Source organism: Aricia agestis, chromosome 15 (assembly GCF_905147365.1).
Source record: "Aricia agestis chromosome 15, ilAriAges1.1, whole genome shotgun sequence".
NCBI classification, from domain to species: Eukaryota; Metazoa; Arthropoda; class Insecta; order Lepidoptera; family Lycaenidae; genus Aricia; species Aricia agestis.
In genome coordinates this window covers 6589392-6610518 of record NC_056420.1, presented here as the reverse complement: position 1 = coordinate 6610518, position 21127 = coordinate 6589392, and the positions used below count along the sequence as shown (strand labels likewise).

General features: G+C 35.6%; 1 protein-coding gene across 1 annotated transcript in view; it reads left to right on the top strand.

Moving 5' to 3' along the window:
* LOC121734110 (small conductance calcium-activated potassium channel protein) overlaps window positions 1-21127 on the top strand; it is a 299498-nt gene that overhangs the window by 156745 nt on the left and 121626 nt on the right. Inside the window, exon 4 of the mRNA XM_042124526.1 lies at window positions 6789-6818. Coding sequence (XP_041980460.1) covers window positions 6789-6818 — 30 coding nt within the window. The remainder of the gene's footprint in view (window positions 1-6788; window positions 6819-21127) is intronic.

The window sequence follows — 21127 nt, the reverse complement described above, 5'->3', positions numbered from 1 at the left end:
AATCAAAAACCTCTTAATTTCATAAAAATAAACCTTATTGCTGCTGCGGAACCCTTCATGGGTGAGTCCAACTCGCACTTGGCCGGTTTTTTTATTTACAAGTTATAAAATATGCGAAAATTTGGAATTCTCCAAGCAATTAGCAAGAGCAAAGAGGATAGAGCATTATTATATAATTTGGTATAATTTAAACAAAACTCTCACATATTATTTGTAAAAAAAAAGGTAATTGCTTCCAGCAAAGAGGGACTAGCTTATTTCATTATATTATACTATATACTTTTTTTTTTTAATGAAATAAGGAGGCAAACGAGCTAACGGGTCACCTGATGGAAAGCAACTTACGTCGTCCATGGACACTCGCAGCATCAGAAGAGCTGCAAGTGCGTTGCTAACCTTTTAAGAGGGAATAGGGTAATAGGGGAGGGTAGGGAAGGGAAGGGATGGGAAGGGAATAGGGGAGAGAAGGGAAGGGCCTCCGGTAAACTCACTCACTCGGCGAAACACAGCGTAAGCGCTGTTTCACTCCGGTTTTCTGTGAGAACGTGGTATTTCTCCGGTCGAGCCGGCCCATTCGTGCCGAAGCATGGCTCTCCCACGTATACTTATATATAGTATATAATGAAATACAGCTTATTTCATTATATAATATTATATACTATGGTAAATGGTACTCGTAATAGGCAATCCGTACTTCCATACCAATATTATAAATTCGAAGGTAATATTATGTCTATTTGTCTGTTGCCTTTTCATGCCCAAACCACTGAACCGATTTTTATGAAATTTGGTATAATAATACTCCCCACACCGGTTTCGGTGACGGTGGCCAGTTTAATTGAAACCCTGTTACGCAGGAGTAATTTTATAGTGCCCAAGTGTGTGCGCAGTACACAAGAGCACTCTCTATTCCTTTCACTCTCATAACCCAGTGGGACGGAAGACCGACACGACTGGCGAGAGACCAGGCGCAGGACCAACTTTTGACATGCCCATCCGACGCATGGATCATCTTACTTGTCAAACAGTCAGGTGATCAGCCTGCACCGTCCTAAACAAACTTGGAAATAATATGTTACGCTGGAATCGAACCCACGACCTCCGAGTCAAGAGCCACGCTCTAAACCACTAGACCACGGAGGCGTTGGGTATGGAGACACTTTGAGTCCTGGAAAAGGATATAAGATAATTTATGTCCCGGAAAATTGTATGGACACCGCGAATTTCAGCGTTATCTAGTGGGAAATAAGTGAAACAAGAGAAAAAAGTTTATTTTCCATCTTTTGTCATATATGGCAAAAGATGGAAAATAAACTTGCAACATACGTGGGAGAGCCATGCTTCAGCACGAATGGGCTGGCTCGACGGAGAAATACCACGTTCTCACAGAAAACCGGCGTGAAACAGCGCTTGCGCTGTGTTTCGCCGAGTGAGTGAGTTTACCGGAGGCCTAATTCCCTGCCTTCCCCTATTCCCTTCCCTACTTTCCCCTATTCCCTTCCCTTCCCTACCCTCCCCTTTTACCCTATTCCCTCTTAAAAGGCTGGCAACGCACTTGCAGCTCTTCCGATGCTGTGAGTGTCCATGGGCGACGGATGTTGCTTTTCATCAGGTGACCCGTTTGCTCGTTTGCCCCCTTATTTCATAAAAAAAGGACATAAGATAATTTATGTCCTAGAAAAAATTATTAGTCATAATATATGGCAAAAAGTGGAAAATAAACTTGCAATATACGGAAAATTAGAAATGAAAACGCATATTGCGTTTCTAACCGCACGTGCGCGGTGCGAGTTATCCAAATATTTTATCGATGCTTGGCAGCGAGCCAGCGGCTGTAATAAAGTGCACTTATTGGTGGTCAATAAACAGTATTGCTTTAATATTGAAAATATTGTATTCCACGTGAATACTGTACTATTTTGGAATAAAAAAAATTGGCCAAGTGCGAGTCAGACTCGCGCATGAAGGGTTTCGTACCGTTATAGAGCGAAAGTAGGGAAACAATTGTGTTTTTCATATGGGACAGCCCTTAATTGTTTATTTTAATTTTACTATTAAATGTTAAAGTACCCATATAATTGAGGATTTAGTGAAAATTTCAAGTGTACATGTTGCCGTTATGGATTACGAGCCAAAAAGGCCAAAAAAATCACGTTTGTTGTATGGCCATGGGAGCCCCCTTAAAATATAAACTTTATTTTGTTTTTAGTATTTGTTGTTATAGCGGCACCAGAAATACGCAATCTGTAAAAAAATTTAAAAGAGAAAAAGTCTAGCTATAGCGGTTCTTGAGATACAGCCTGGAGACAGACAGACAGACGGACAGACGTCGAAGTCTCAGTAATAGGGTCCCGTTTTACCCTTTGGGTATGGAACCCTGAAAATACATCACATGTACAGAAGAATTCATAATAATTATTTTTGAAATTCTGATTTTAGAATTAAATTATAACGTAAGCCACAACTCTCTCAGAAATCTCCTCAAAAGTTTTTGCGTAAAGATGTACCAATAATAAATATTATACTTACAAACTCACCCATTTCATGTAAAGTACCTATGTAAGTAATTGTAGGCATTTATAGTTGGATGCTTTATTATTGAAGATTCGTGTTGAAACTTTGCTTCATTTTTTTTTAAACCATGATGTTTTGTTGTAGATATACAGGGTGTAACAAAAACAAGTGATAATACTTTAGGGTGTGTACGTGTTCCTTGTAGAGACTTCACTGTGAAAGTAGCAGCGCTGAAAGAACAACATTTTTTTTCACTTTTGTATGGGGAAACTCGTGACGCTCGGGCCCTTGCCCATACAAAAGTGAAAAAAAAAATCGTCTTTCAGAGCAGCTACTTTCACAGTGAATTCTCTACAAGGAACATGTACACACCCTAAAGTATTATCACTAGTTTTTGTTACACACTATATAGATAAAAGGCGAACGTTACTTGTCACAACTTCCGCAAGTGTTATCGATGGTCAAATTTTCACGGTTTGTTTTGGCAGGATGAAAAGTTTGAACGTATATTTTGCTTTTACACTCTAGAACAGGGGTTCCCAATTGCGCCGGTGGAAAGGCAAGAGGGGCGCCGCGGCCGTGAGTCGATCCTCCATCCTCATCCGAAACCACAAATATCAAAAAAATAAAATTTTAATATTAATTAGGTGAAGTAGGTAGATGATTAAATATGCATTTATTATTATTTATTATTTACCTGCATAATCTACTACTTAATCATTAGAGGTATTTATGTAGCTTTTTCTAATAGCTAGGTAGAGTTGAGCGCCGTGACAAAATATTGAAGTGCAACTACGCCGCAGACTGAAAAAGATTAGGAACCTCTGCTCTAGAAGATAATTTCAACCATTGACTACTCAACCGATATCCATTTCAGTCGACGGTCGTTCTCAACTAGAAAGAACATAAAATGCTTGTAAAATTTTTATGGCCTGAGCCCTAAGCCTAACCTATATATTTTACCTTCCTGTTAACTTTTTTTATACAAAGTCTTTTATCTTCAAATATTGATTATAATATAAGACTAGAATATGAGGTAGGTGTATAATTTTATATTTAGTTCATAGAAATAATACATGTTAAATGACTATAATTATTATTTCTACTTACATTAATTTTACAATGTAAAGCCCAGCCTCAGATTTAGTAGGTACGATGATGGTTTTTTAAATTCACATCCTTATTTCCCGGTTGAATCATACAATCTCCTTCTTGCTATGGAAAAATTATTTGAGCAATTATGTGTAATGTCTGAATTATTAACCAATAATAATTCTATTTATTTAATAGCCTCTTTATTTAGAATTAATATACAAATTTTGGTTACAATTAAAATTATTGGTACAAGTTACAAATTAAATTGTTGAAAAATTTTGTCTAAATCCCTCGTGGCGAAGGCCTCCATCAGTCTTTTCCATTCGTTTACGTCTAATGCTGCTCTATGCCAGGTCCTTCCAGTTGCTTGCCGAAAAACATTTGACCAACATTTAATTTTTCTGCTTCTTTTTCTTTTATTGCCTCTTGGGTACCAGTGAGTTACTGTTTTGCTCTACTCGTCTCTACCTCGTATAAGTTGTCCGGCCTATTTCTATTTTAACTTGTTAGACTGTACTGTAATATTTTTAGGGTTCCGTACCTCAAAAGGAAAAAACGGAACCCTTATAGGATCACTTTGTTGTCCGTCTGTCCGTCCGTCCGTCTGTCAAGACCCTTTTTCTCAGGAACGCGTGGAGGTATGAAGCTGAAATTTATATCAATTACTCAAGTCTACTGTCCCTTGAAGCTGTGAAAAAATCAAACTTCTAAGCCAACGCAATCAAAAGATACAGCCGTTTATGCCGCAAATTTTCGACACTTGCAAGGGAATCAAAACCTACAGGGTGCTTTCCGTGAACTCAGAATCTTGAAATTTGGTACGAAGCAACGTCTTATAGCATAGATAAAGGAAAAATTACGAAAACCATAAATTTTTAGTTACATCACATAATATATTTTTTTTTAATAATTTTAAACTTACTACCCATTTCCTCATAAACGCGTAGAGGTATTAAATTGAAATTCATACCAAATACTCAGGTCTATAATACCTTTAAGCTGTCGGAACCCTCGGTGCGCGAGTCCGACTCGCACTTGGCCGGTTTTTTTACCTTTGTTTTGTCTCATATCGTAGAGTATCCTATTTTATTTAATAGTTTAATGCTTAGCATGCTCCTTTCTATGGATCCTTGGCAATTTTCTAGCTTAGTTCTGTTCTGTTAGTTTTTTGTGAGACTCCAGGTTTGGTAGCCGTATGATGAGACTCGCAGGATGTGCATTGTAGAGTTTATATTTAAGTGAGTGTTCGTAATCTTTATGTTTCATGACCTTTTTGTGTAACCATAATAATTCTATACTATAATTAAGTAACGAGGCATAGGATTCTTTAAAAGTTTTGACATTTTATAATATGAAAGTTTGTGCCTTAATTTAGCGTATTCTGTATTTTACCTATTTATTTAGACATAGTCGAATAAACCAATAATTGAACAAAAACATAAACCTGTTATCCATTTTATTTGTGGTCAATTAAAAAAATTCCATTATTTCAGTTGTAAAATATATAAAACAGAAGAATATTTTTGACACATGCAATGGAGGATCACAATTTTACAATACAGAGATTTATTTTAGTTTAAAATTGACTTTTTTAAATTGTTGCATTTACAGTAATTATGCGTATCACGTCGAGTTTTTAAACGAACAATCAGTCAAAATAGTTGAAAAAAAAATAATACCGCAACATATTACTGTGTTTGCTGTTTGAATTTAAATAATTATGTTCGAATATATTTCCCCCATTTTAAAGTTTTTTCTTCTTTTACTACACATAAAAGTAAGTGACGATTTTTTTAGGGTTCCGTAGTTTTTTATTGTGACAATAACATTCTACAGAGTGTAACAAAACAAAGTGATAATACTATAGAATAAGTATTGTGTCCCTTAATTATAGTTGATTGCAGAGCAGAGCAGAGCTGGGGGGTGTGCCAAAATCTTTTCGTTTTCGCTTCGTTATAGAGTCGCCGAGGAAAATGTATGGAATTGACATAAGCGTTCGTTTATATGACGTTGATGTACGACTCGTCTGTCAATTCCATACATTTTGATCGGCGATTCTATAACGAAGCGAAAACGAAAAAGTTTCGGCTAAATGGCCTGATTACTTTTTAAGTTCTTGTATGGGTAATTTAAATACATTGGATCATTTCTCATAGAAACATAGAAGTCGAAAGTAACTATTTCAGCAGTGCTGTTATCACAGTGAACTCTAAACATATTATTATACATACAATTCTAAACATCTATACATATTATAAAACAGTCGCTTTTTCCCTCATGTCCCTTTGTTCCCTTTAATCTTTAAAACTACGTAACGGGTTTTGATGATTTTTTCAATGTTAGATAGCCCATTTATCGAGAAAGGCTATAGGCTATATTTTATCACGCTAAGACTAATAGGAGAATGTGGAAAAAACGGGGGTAATTATTAGAATGGGCTTATTTCGCGAACTACTAGAGTAATTTTTATGTTATTTGGCACAGATAAGAAGACCACGTGAAGGATCATAGGCTATCTATGATTTTAATCATTTTTTCAATGGCTATATATTTTATACCCGTGCGACGCCGGGGCGGGTCGCTAGTAATATTATAATATACTAGCTATCCCGGTGAACTTCGTGTCACTTCAAAACCTTCCCTGGACTTCTACGAATATTTTAAGACTAAAATCAGCCCAATCCATCCAGCCGTTTCCGAGTTTTAGCGCGACTAACACATTTGGAAATCCATTTTTATATATAAGAGAAGATAGATAGCTAACTGAAGTCTATCAAAGTACTCACGTACTCACTACACTGCAGTTTGCACACTTTGCTTCTCACTGCTTCATGGTCCGTGATATTTTTATATTTCAACACACCATCACTTGAATAGCACGTGTCAGAAAATTGCTGAGATATATTTTGGAAGTTATCTCCAAAGTTTATTAAGTTAAATAGTACTTTTGTAGTAATTAATTGGGGTAGCTATGGGTAAAATACTAACATTAGTTTTGAAATCAAAATATTATATATTTCTTTACCCAAATAAAAATTGCCCATCTTAAAAAATCTTAACGGTAACCATAGAAAATATTTACACTTCCATAAATGAATGCGCATGCTATTAAAATATAGTTCCTAAAATATATGACGGTAACATGTATTATGTAAAATGTGCATTGAAATTTGTTTTAGGCCTGCTCAGGACCACGGAATCATGTTCAGGTAATTAATATTAATTAGAATATTATTTTCAGGGGAGAATGTAAATTTTTGATGTCTTATACACTAATATGACATTTTGATCGGTCGGTATAATATTACAATGAGGATCAATTCAGACCGCAACGCGATGCGTAGATCAATCATTTCTAAATGTGTATGGATTTGACATGTTCAATTGCTTTCAAGACGTCTTGCTGTTAAGTCCGTAAAAATTAAGAAATGCATCTACTAGTCGCCTTGCGGTCTGAGTTGACCCTTAAATATATAGTTTTTTCTGCACGTTAAGTACACTTGCGGTACTGTAAGAAAATTTATAAACATTATAAAATCAAATGGCAACCGATAAATCTTGAAAACCAAAACACCCCAGCTTAAAAAGTTTTTTACTAAAATGAAAAGTGTTGGGTGTCTTAAGAACGAATAGCCACTAGAAGCTGAAAAAGTGAAGCTGTAAGTAAGTGAAAAATTCAAAAAGTTTTAACGCTAAAACTATTACGAAAAGTGAGCATTCAGACCTATTTTATGTCTCGTTTAAAGCTAAATTACACCCTCACGCCTTACCTTTTAGGGGAAGTATTATTTTTAACCGACTTCCAAAAAGGAGGAGGTTATAATATGTTCGGCTGTGGATATTTTTTTTGTATGTTCAACGATTACTCCACCGTTTGTGAACCGATTTTCAAAATTTTTGTTTTGTTATATTAGGTTTCTTATTTTTTTTAGTTAATATTATAAGAATGTTACTATTGTTTTTACCTTGGAAGACGGTTTTAATATTTTGTTAAAAATAATTCCGATCCGCGTTGACTGAAAATATCTATTATTTTCTGTACACAGAAAACTTATTTTTCTTATACTCGTATGGCTTCTGGCAACACATGTAGTGTTCTTAATATTACGTAAAGGAGATTATAAGATTTCCATTCTTAAGAACCGGGTGACCTGTGATTTTTAAGCCGTTTTAAATAGACAGTAATATTATAAATGTCCTGGCAAACTTAATGAGAAATAGATTTGTAATAACGGATTTATTTTCCTTTAATATATTATTATTTTATTATAAACAAAATGTACCTATTTCAATTTAATTTTAGATAAATACGTTTTTTTTTAAGAGGAGTCCACACCGCCCTTTTTTCCATACAAACGTTGTCCCCTGTTTCCTCCCTGGATAATGCTAGTAGAGTTATAATTTTTTTCCTGAATATCTACGGCCACTAATACAATGTCCCTATGTTTTCTTTTTTTTCATAATTTAATTATTAAATAAGATATAAACGTTCAAAAACCCAAGAAAATGGCTAGATTTTCCGCTGTGTTCAAACGTCCAGAAAACAGATTTGGCTAGATTATACAAAAAAAAGCAAAACATAGGAACACAGCTCAATCCTTTTTTTAATCTTTAATGAAAAAACTACTTAAATCGGTTAAGTTTTGGAGAAGGAATCAGGGGACAACGAATCGTTGATTTTCTGGATTTTCTGCAGTTGTCTCTATCGCGTTCTGCGGTATAGGCTTGAGGTAAGGGAGACAGCTACGAGTATATATATTACACGTACTTTTTTTTCATTTCTCTAGCCCCTGGTGTATCCTCTTAATACTCTTATCATTTATTTTATGTCGATTTTACTAAATTAATTTATGAAATAGAATCTCAACATTAAAACACTAGGTAATTAATAACTAAGGTGCATTTTATTTTAATGTACCCATACTATCTATCCTTATTCATATGCGTCTGTCTGTTACCTGTTCACACCTAAACCTAAACTAGTTAGAAAATGAATCTGATAAAGTGCCGAATAGGCTATTCGTAACTTTTTTGATTCGTAACTTCATACTTAGGGCCTGTTTCACCACTTTCTGATAAAGTGCCTAATAGGCTATTCCCAATTTTTTTGACAGATTTTCCATACTTGATCTGCAAAGTTAATTGGTGGATAGCCTTATCAGGAAGTGGTGAAATAGGCCCTTCATCTGTCAAGTTAATTGGTGGATTGGCCTATTCGTCACTTATGAGGAAGCGGTTTTTTAAAGGCTTAATTTGCGAGAATTCTCATGATATACTAGTTATATTGCAAGGGAAATAACTAAAGATAAAAAGGTCTAATTTCTAAAATGGGCGAAGGCCATTTGACCGATTAATTATTCGGTTCTTCCACCGAAGCGATGAAGCTAGTAACGTCGAGACTGAGGCACGCCAGGGGCATCGATTGCCGATACCGTTATGTAACTTCAGCTTAGTTTAGACTAGGCTAGTCTTTGGCCAGTAGTAGTCTATGTAATATTTATTTTATTTATATTTTATTATTTTTATTTATTTGGAAAACATACAGTGTTTATTCAATTTATTGAAGGCTGTATAAAATCTAGACACCATTTAAACATTTTCACATTTATTTTTATATTTAAAGTACCTATTATAGTGATTTTGTAGTTTTTTTTAAATGACAATAATTTTCCCATCGTTTTGGTAAAAGGTGCGAGTGAGTGTGTGCCAGTTTCTTACGCCGGTTCTTCACGGCGGATTAGTTCCCGAACCGGTGATAGGCCTCATGTAGACGTTCTAAAAGTGTTAATTTTTAACCGATTTAGAAAAATAAAAATTTTTTATTTTCATATTCATTTTCTTGTAAAAACTGTTAAAATTTCAGGTGATAAAATGTGACAATTCATTAAAATTACCAGTTACTATTTATAGGCATCCACCAAGCAAAATCTGCAAGTTGTATTTTTATTCTAATGCCGATACTATTATAATATTATAACTTCAGCTTAGTTTAGACTAGGCTATTACTATACTATGTAATGGATACCTGTATAATTCAGAGTCTAGACTCATGATACTGGGTTAAAAAAGGTAAAAAACTGTTTAAAATAATATGTATACTTACTTAAATATACGTTATCAGACGATAAATTGTGACTATCCATAAAAATTGCATGATACTTATTTTATTTCTGTATGCGTGAAGAATTTACAGACAGTTCTGTTAATTCTTCACGTCCAAGCCGCTGGACAAAGGATGTAAATTGATGTTATAGCCCGGGCGCGCACTAGCGGCCAGGCCGCAGCGGCCAGGTCGCGGCGGCCATCGAAAGTATGGTGTGGCCGCTGGTCGCGTTGCGGCCAGGTGCGCGTGGTCTATGGCGGTTTCATACTAAGGTGATTATTTCGATGGCCGTCGCGACCTGGCCGCTGCGGTTTGCCCGCTAGTGCGCGCCCGGGCTTATACTTTAAAGCTCCGGAATGTACATTAGGTTTTACGCATGATGTCCATTCATGTCATATTATTATAATGTGAATGGACATCATGCGTAAATTTTTTATACTTCATGTTTTTTTATTGTAAATTTTCGAAACTCATTAAATATACACTGGCACAGAAGATCATAGTGTAAACAAGGCTTAAGCTGTTCGCAGCTCTAGATAGCTGTGGTCATCTAAATTTCATATTGGTATTGGATTTGGCAGTTTTATACACTGTATTTGCATTTAATAGTTTCAAGCATTTTCTCCAAAATCTGGAGTCCTTAATTGAATTTACTAAAGCTAGGCTGTATTCTATTTGAGCACTAACAATAAATTGAATTTAACTGCAGTACCAGTTGAGAAAATACTAAACTCTGTTTGAGCATAATATTCGTATAAAGATAAAGTTTGTCGTATTTAGTGAAATTTTCATTTGAATATAAACACTAAACCAACTTAAAAACGTAAATCGCACAGTACCGAAATACAATAACGATTTGGTAGATGTTCAATTTATTTGTTTACATTCAAACTCAAACGCACTCAAACACATTCAATGATGAATTAATTTCAATTTAATGAAGAGTTTGACAAATAATGTATGGGGCTTATGTCAAAATCCTCATTTAATTACAGTTAAGTAATTAATTTTCGTCTCTAATTGCCGCAGATAATATAGTGTTTGTTTATAAGCAATATAAAAAGCTGGTAAAGAATTCGCACGTATATACGATTTCCAAATCCATATTCCGTGTTCGGAAATCCAAATGCATATTATAATCAGTAGAAAATACATTAACTGGCGCACACTTTTTTGTTAGCTTATTTCCAAACAGAGCGAATTCCGCACGTACCTACGTGTCAAATGAAAAAAAAAACCAACGTTTGTGCAAGTCTCACGGAAAACGAATTCGGAAAGCGAATAAAGAAAATGTGTGTATGCAGCCAGCATAAAAGGTATATTGTGAAAAGAAAGTATACCTTTTACCTAAATATAGAACACACGCTATTCTGTCCCCGTCAAAAGCTATTTTTGACTGACCCAATTTCATTATTTTAATATTTAATTAACCGAATTTAATAATGTCAATGTTTGTTAATTTTGATGCTAAGCGATTCATCTGATTGCTATAAATTATAAGCGTATATAAGCATGTTATCCACATAACTGATTTTATAAATATGAAACTATGTCTGTCTGTCACTCTTCACGCCCAAACAGCTGAACCGATTTTGCTGCGATTTGATATAGAGATACTTTGAGTCCTGGGAAGGGAAATAGGATACTTTTTTATCCCGGAAAATGTACGGTTCCCGCGTGATAAACGAATTTTGACGCAACTGTTGTAACAGGCAGACAGACACTTTCGTATTTATAATATTAGTATGGACTATGAATTATCATCCACGTAGTGAAACCTGGCAAAACATGTAGTGAATAACCTCTATAAATCATAATACTAAGCGACACAGAAGTTCAGTAATAACATTATCTATATCAATATTAATACCACAATATACTGTATAGTCAAACTGCGCAAGCAGTTTTGCAGGAAGTGTATATTTGTTAAGTCCATACTTCCATACTATACAGGGTGTAACAAAAATAAGTGATAATATTTTAGGGTGTGTACGTGTTCCTTGTAGACAGTTTTCTGTGAAAGTAGCAGCGCTGAAAGACCAACATTTTTTTTCACTTTTGTATGGGGAAACTCGTGAAGCTCGGTCGGTCAAGCCTTACCCATACAAAAGTGAAAAAAAAATTTCGTCTTTCAGCACTGCTACTTTCACAGTCAACTCTCTACAAGGAACACGTACACACCCTCAAGTATTATCACTTATTTTTGTTACACACTGTATACGAGGGCTGCTATTTATGTATCCGGAACTGGCCACTTACAAGAACAATATTTAAAAAGTAATTACAACATTTGAAAATAGAACTCTTTGGTTGAAGAATACATTTTGTTTCATGTGACTGTCAATTATTTTTCCATTGTGGCGTCATTTTGAAAATTGCGTGTCTTCATTTGCCATGGATTTAACGCGTGAACATTTTCGTGCAATGATTTACTATGATTTTCGGCGTGGGCTAAATCAACAACAGTGCTTTATTCAACTCACCGCAACTTTTGGAGATGAAGCACCATCAAAAACCACTGTTTATCACTGGTACAGTGAGTTTAATCGTGGGCGGTCTATGCTCACGGATGAAAATAAAGAAGGTCGCCCAAAAACAGCTGTTGTCCCACAAAATATAGATGCTGTGCGGGAACTAATAATGCGTGATCGTCATGTTACATATCGCGAGATAGAGGCGTCCTTAGGCATAAGTATGACGAGCATACATAAGATATTACACGAACATTTGGCTGTAAAAAAATATGTTCGCGTTGGATTCCGCACAACTTGACAATCGATCAAAAACGGGCTCGTGTCGATTGGTGCAAAAAAATGATAAAAAAATACAACCGTGGTACGTCAAAAGCCGTTTATAATATCTACACAGGTGATGAATCTTGGATCTATACATATGACCCCGAAACTAAACAACAGTCAACGGTGTGGGTGTTCCAAGATGAGCCGAAACCAACAAAAGTTACTCGTGCAAAAAGTACTTTGAAGCAAATGGTCGCCTGTTTTTTTGGAATTAATGGACATGTGGCTACAGTGCCATTAGAGAATCGTAAAACGGTTAATTCTGAATGGTATACGACCATTTGTTTACCAGAAGTCTTTGAAGAAATAAGAAAGGACAACCGACAACGCAGAATCATATTACATCACGACAATGCTAGCTGTCACACCTCAGCTGAAACAACTCAGTTTTTGGAGGGTCAAAAGATCGAATTGACTGGTCATCCGCCGTACAGCCCTGATTTGGCACCTAACGATTTCTTTTTATTTCCATACGCGAAGAACAAATTACGTGGTCAACGTTTTTCGAGCCGCGAAGAGGCTGTTGATGCGTTCAAAATGCACGTTTTGGAGATACCTCAATCAGAATGGAAAAAGTGCTATGAAAATTGGTTCCAGCATATGCAAAAGTGTGTCGATCATCGCGGCGAATATTTTGAAAAGCAATAAAACCATATTAAATGATATAATATGTTTGTTTCTTTTTTTAATTCCGGATACATAAATAGCAGCCCTCGTACTATATACTTATACTATATACTATATACTATACTATATACTATAATATTATAAATGCGAAAGTGTGTCTGTCTGTCTATCTGTCTGTCTGTCTGTTACCTTTTCACGCCCAAACCGCTGGAGCGATTTTGCTGAAATTTGGCATGGAAATACCTTGAGTCCCGGGAAAGGACATAGGATACTTCTTATCCCGGAAAAATATACCGCCGACGCCAGAATTTTGGCGAAACGGAGATGCGGGCGTCATCTAGTATACTATAAGATTAAAAATATAAATAAATATAAATCATACAGTAAACCATCATATTATTAGACCACACGAATTGGGGCCCATAATACAAAATAATAATATTTTTATTTACAGAGTACAGCATCTAGCCGACACATTTTATTTATAGTTTTTTTATAAAATCGCACATATAATATGAAATTGATGACATGATTTTCGAATCCTATTATTATCGAACGCATAAAGTCAATTCAATACAATATTTTAGATCGGAGATTTCATAAAGATATTATAGAAATAAAGAAAACGTGTTGTCAAGTTCAGTGTTCCGCAAAAAGTTTGCCGCGGCACAGGTGTGCTGTGCCACAAAAAAATTACATTTTACCTACATATTCCTAGTTAGTAAGAACTAAAAAAACGCAACTTCTCAGGATGATCGATGAAAGGAATAAGAATAGGGAACAGAGCACCCCCGTACATGCTGATTAATTTGTGGTGTAAGTACCTCCAAAAATTTTCATTTTTCCAGTTGTACCTTGAACACAAAAAGTTTGCGGAACACTGGTCTAGGGGCTCAGAACAATTTGTATGAACTTATGAAGTATCTCGTCAAGCGCGTAAAACTTGTCTCTTGCACGAACTTGGTTTCAATACGGCTGAGTTGCGCTACTGTATTCATTTATATTGTGGCAATACTACACTACACAGGCCTGCTTATAATTTATTTATGCCGGCGAACTGTGCGTACTCCTCTAATTGATGGATAATTCGATAAGAGTGAGGTTGTTAGTATGTGGGTAGGTTAATATTTAGTTAGGAAAATACTTGCTTTATTAGGTTAGTTAAATAACAAAACTTTCTTACTAAAGTATACGTAAAAAATTATGTTTACCTTCAGGAAACGCAGCCTTTTTTAGCTACATTTATACGCAAGGTTTGTCTTGACCAAATGAGATTTGTGTATAGCGTACTAAAATATTATGTTCCTTCTCCGTAGCGATATTGGCGTATTGTGCAATGTGCATTGCTCGTTAAAATTGCTTGTCTTATAAGACAGACGCCATAATACTTTTTAGTTCTAGCGCCATTTTGTTTTAAGTTAGTATCAACCATACAGTTAATATACCTAGAGGTATATTAACTATATGGTATAAACATAATATTTTGACAATAACTTATTGATTATTAATTTATCGTAAATAACGTTATTATACTGAACTAGATGACACTCGCAACTAAGTTGCGCCAAAATTCCTTTATCGCGCGGGAACCGTACATTTTTTTGGGATAAAAATTATCCCGGGACCCAAATTATCTCCATGCCAAATTTCAGCTAAATCGGTTCAGTGGTTGGGGCGTGAAGAGGTAAGAGACAGACAGACAGACAGACGGACAGACACACTTTATATAATACGCTTCACACCACGTCAGTCTGGCCTCGTGCTAAGTACCTGTAGGACTTGTGTTACAGGTACCAGACAACGGAAATATATTTAATACTTTCATATTATACATATATTTAAGATTTTTATTATTTCATACATATATTTAATATACACGTTTCGTCGGCGGGATTCGAACCCGCGACCCCCGGCTTGCGCTACCAACGCGCCACCAACTGAGCCACAGAGGTCGTTGTTTTATATCGCACTAGATGACGCCCGTAACTCCGTTGCGCCAAAACTCGTTTATCGCGCGGGAACCGTACATTTTTCCGGGATAAAAACTATCCTATGTCCTTTCTCGGGACTCAAAGTATCTCCATGCCAAATTTCAGCGAAATCGGTTCAGCGGTTCGCGCGTGAAGAGGTAACAGACAGACAGACAGACAGACGGACAGACAGACAGACAGACAGACACACTTTCGCATTTATAATATTAGTATTGAAGTATGGATATGGATGTAGGATTCACTTTTGCTTTTTGTAACAAAACGGCGGTTTTCGTGTCCGGACGTCGATACCAACGGATGCCGAAATGGTCCGCCATTGTGTTTTATTTTCCTGTTATTTTTGAACGCGTGTTGTGAAATTTTCTCCCATTTTCATACTTCGTGCCATAATTGAATGATTGCCATTGTTTATGAATTTCAAGTACTATTTGTAATTGTAAGTTTTTGCATTGTTAAATTAAATCACTGATTAAGCCGATTAAAATACTTATCAACAAGTTTAGCCCATTTTTTTCTAAAAACTAGCTGTCCCGGTGAACTTTGTGTTACTTTAAAACCTTCGCTGGACTTCTACGAATATTTTAAGACTAAAATTAGCCCAATCCGTTCAGCCGTTTTCGAGTTTTAGCGTTACTAACACAATTGAAAATTCATTTTTATATATATAAATACTGTAAAAGAGGTTGCCGCACTGGTGAGTAAGAATTGTTTTTAAAAAACTATTATTTTGACATTGGTTTATTGTCAGATTTTTTTCATTATTATTTCTGAGTCCAATGGCTTAACTGGTTTTTATTTTATTGCATTTTTATATCATTTATTGTCCAGTTCTAAATAAATATCCACAGTATATTGAAGCCATTATTTTAATTATTCCACTGCTCCAATCAAGACTTTTACAGATACTGTAGTACAAAAAAACTAGATCGATATTAGTCCACCCACTTGGATGGTACGATGCCACGGACAGACAAAAACACAAAAAATATATATAGTCAGAAACGTCAAAGAAATAACACTTATATCAGCGGCACAATAGACATTCAGGGGGCTATAAAAAGACAAACACTGAAAAGGAAAAAAAAAACACTGAAAAATCGGTCATTGAATTTAATTCGTGTAAGTACATTTATGTAACTTTTTGGGGTTGTAAAAAGAGTAAAACTTTTAACTCGCTGTAACAGTTTTAAACCAATTGCAATAAATTTTACAGTAGGAAGAAAAATTAAAGCTGTTTTTAGTTTACAACTTTAGAGTTTTACGCTTTTAAAATTTACTGTATTATATATTTTTCGGGTTTAAAATTTAAAGCGATATAATGGTAAATAGTTTTATTTCGAAAATATATTATGCATTCATAGAAGTTATTTGATCTAAAACTATTAAAATCAATTGAATACTAAAATATATACTAAATAATGCGTAAAAGAATAAAAACACAAAATCATATTTTAGATTGACCATAAAATTTTAATATCGGTTATAAAATATTATATCAAAACATCGTTCGTTGGATCTAGAATTTCATAAAATGTCAAACCTGACCTGATTTTTCCTTTAACCACACCGCTCATTTTCTACAGCTGCTGCTCTTTTTCAATATCCAAATTATTTACTTATTATAAACTATAAATTATAATCCAGAAAATTTAAAATGTGTAAGTAAGATACATCAGAGTATTAATATTTATAAAAAGTAATGAAATAATATTTATTGACTATAAGTTTAAATAATTCCCAAGTGTAAAGTAATATTTTAGTCCATAATTGTTGTCACGGTATGTCGGGGGACCGCCAAGTAAACTACGACAACAGCGACTTTTGCTTTTGTATCGCCAAGTCGCTGATTGTCTCGATTCGGTTCGCTGTGCACTGACCCTTAAACTATAATGATAAGTGAAATCAAACATGTACATTAGAGGTTTTTTGTTTGTTTGTTTGTTGTTGAAACCCGATTTAAAACTGATTGAAACCCGATTGTTGTTTAACATTACTTTTCAAATAAAAAATAAATGAACTTCTCAAGGTCAAATAAGGCATGTATTTTCACCATTATACTCTGGAACGTACCAAAGAACTAGGGTTGCTGAAGATTCCTCTTCCGATTCCTCATAATGAGGAAGTTCCGCAATATTTTGGGTTCCTCAACCGTTACCGCATCCTCATAAATAAAAATTAGAAAATCCTCTTCCGCTATCGCTTCCTCAAAATTTAAGAGGAATTTATGAGGAATATCACTGCGCATGCGCGTCGCTTACCCAATCATGGCAACGCACACGCCAGAGCCAGAGAATTCACTCATCTTTTTTTGTGTGCGTGTGTTGTGTATGTTACTGAACTCTTTCTTAATTGCTGGACTGATTTTAATGATTCTTTATTGTGTGTGTTTTGAGAATGGTTCAGATTCATAGTTTGGTCCACTGGAAAATGTCCTTTTAATAAATTTTTGTGTAATGTATGTACCTAGTTATGTACAGACAGGACAAAGACTTTTGGGTTGGATCCGCTAGTATTTATAATTTCCTATCATCCTCATCCGCTTCCTCAAAAAATATCCCCTTTCCTCATCCGCATCATCTAAATTTGCGCGTGAAAATTCCTCTTCCTCCTCCTCTTCCTCATAATCACTTCCTCAACAACCCTACAAAGAACTAATAAAGACATGAGTGGAAGATCCAGATAACTAACATTTTAAACATGAGGACAATAATTCATTTTTTCCCTTATAAATATCGAGTTATTTTCCGGACCTATACATAAAATCATCATTTTTTATTTCAAATCATTTTCCCGGCCCTAAAGCCTACATTTATGAAAATAACGTTACTTACCTGCTTTTTCTTCTAACGTCTTCAATATTTAAAAACATTACCTTCCTTCTGGTGCAGTCGAGTAAAATAGCCCTGCTCGAATTTCAGATTCATCCTCGGGTTCGAATTGGTTCCCTAGCAATTGGGTTTGCGGTGCGCTGGCAGACCACTGGCCTACAATTACTTTAACGTAGCCCAATAAAGCCAATTTCATCAGATTTACGTTTTTTTTTTTTAATTTGAGGGAAATCTGAAAGAAGGGTTTATTTTTTTAATTAAAGATAAAAAATTTATTCAATTCCTTTTGAACCTGGAGTTTACGTGATGCCGATTAGCGGTTCAAATAAGTCAACTGCTCGTTTAATCAATGATTGAATGAATAATAATATAAGACCAAATCTTATATTATTATTCATTCAATACATACCTAGTTGGTGCAACCCACCCTGGGTTGCACCAACTTACTATTAACTATAACTTTAACTTTAACCATAACAAAATGTCAAATGACTAATTGTCGTGTTGTGTCAAATATAAATAAATAAAGACGCCATATTTGACGATAACCTTAACCTTAACTATAACTACGCCTCTGGTGCACCCACCCTTAATATATATAATAGCTAAGGATTGTTCAAGAATTCAAGTTGTCCATACTGCTAAAACTATAATATAGTTCTAAGGTGCGCTTAAGAAATTTAAGCGCACCTTAATATTATAAAGGTGCACTCAAATATTATCTTGTTACAAACATACAATTTTATAAAAAAGACAAAAAGAATTATTACGCCTAAATTTTTATTTAGAAATTATGTATCTAATTTTACAGCAACAGTTTAAGAGTAAAAAAAGATTTGCGAATGTTGTTGACAGACTACAAAAATACTGTAGTTTTTTTTCAAATCCCATATAATTTTTTTAAAATTAAATAAGGGGGCAAACGAGCAAACGGGTCACCTGATGGAAAGCAACTTCCGTCGCCCATGGACACTCGCAGCATCAGAAGAGCTGCAGGTGCGTTGCCGGCCTTTTAAGAGGGAATAGGGTAATAGGGGAGGGTAGGGATGGGAAGGGAAGGGAATAGGGTAGGGGATTGAGCCTCCGGTAAACTCACTTATTCGGCGAAACACAGCGAAAGCGCTGTTTCACGCCGGTTTTCCGTGAGAACGTGGTATTTCTCCGGTCGAGCCGGCCCATTTGTGCCGAAGCATGGCTCTCCCACGTATAAATACGAGTCAGACAGCTTCGAAAACGACATTCGAGGCATGAAAATTTGACTCCTGTTCACAATGTATCGCCTGATAAGTGAATTTTCCAATGATGCTGTTCCCAGTGGAGAGATTTGTACGCGTCGGGGACTAATATCCACTATCACTCTAGTCCCTCGTAATTTCTAGTTTCACAATGATGGAAGCTGGCATTTACTTCCTCTACAATTTACGGTACCATACTTTCTTGTACGATATTAAAATCATGTAATAATGCTTGTTAATATATTTAATCTCAGGTCGTGGGATGTACAGGCTGTTATAAAACTAAGTTTACTTTAGGGTTCGTATGTGTCCCCTGTAGAGTTTACAGTAAAAATTGCAGCGCTGAAAGAGTTATTTGTTTGTGATTTGTATGGGCACATTCATGACATTCAATCACAAAAAATACTCTTCCCCAGCTTGCCCCAGCGTCACGAGTTTCCCCATACAAAAGTGAAAAAAAATTAGTCTTTCAGCGCTGCCACTTTCATAGTGAACTCTCTACAAGAAACACGTACATACCCTAAAGTATTATCACTAAGTTTTGTTACACCCTGTATATGACGTGATTGACATCTACAATATTTTCACAAGCGTAAAACATATCTGTGTGTTGAGAGACGAGACGAAGACGAAGACGAGAAGGGACGAGCCCTTTACTAGGTGTATTTGAATTCAAGGCTACAACAGAGTTGATTGTATGATATTCATACTATCAGTTACAAAGGTAATGGTTATTAGTTAGACATAAATGGAACAATGCTTTAATTATTCATCTCCATCGTCAGGGGAATACAGGCCTGTTGTCAAAGGCCAGTGTGTCACGTAATTGCGGCCAGAATTAACAAAACATAATTATAATGAGTTTGAATTTTTAAATTCTTTAACTTTACACCCATTTGATTAAAAACCTTTGTGGTTTATAATAACGGGTTACAATCATGAAGTGAAAACGAACCAGGCATACATTTTGGACGCGCGGTAGAAAGAGAGAAATATTATAATTCTGTACTACGGCGCGCGGTGGTCGATTCTCCTTTCGTCTTATGAAATTTCGATTAAGTCACGTGTCCTGACGTAAGTCAACATTTACACCGATCCAAAAAATATAATAATATAAACCTGTAATATTTACAGGAATACACTTAAAGCGAAGACGATATGATGACGATATGATGCCGTCAAGCCTAAATCCCACAAACCAATGAGGCCGTAAAGTTTTCCAAGGAAATATGAATTTGAAAGCACAATCCCCTTTGTGGCAGTCGGTTAAACAATTTATAGGGATTGAAAACTGCACACAATAAACGCTTAAAAATTGACGTGCAGCTTTATTTTTACAGGGAGAAAATGGTGCGAACAATTCCTTGCTTTTAAAGTACAAGGCTCGGGATAGGTTGCGCTATCAATATTGCATGAGAGTTAGCTGTCGCCGCTCACTGTCTGCGAACAGTTTTAAAATGTACTCGTGGAGAATCGGAAACTTATGCGGCCTCTCAACGCTGGTCGATCTATAGTATGCACTACACTGACCTCTATAATACACTGGACAGGCTAATGCCGTACAAAATGACAGCTATTTCTTCTGCCGATTTGTAGCGCCGCGGTGAGGTACTGTGAACTAATTACATAGAAAATGACAACCGCCATTTGCAAAATAGTAGTTCCAAGTACACTCACTACTGCTTTCACATAGGAATCAGCGCCAATATGGCGACTTTCAAATCGGAACATTTTATTGATAGCGATCGCCTGTCCAGTGTATTATAGAGGTCAGTGATGTACTATCAGGGAAAATGATTCATAGCCAGATGGCAGACCTAAGTCATTTGGTGGGATTTTGTAAATCCAATGTAATATAAGTCGTAAGAGAAGTTGATTCCTAGCCCTAGGCAGATGGGAGACCTACGTAGATTGGTCGAGTTATGTCAAACCCAGC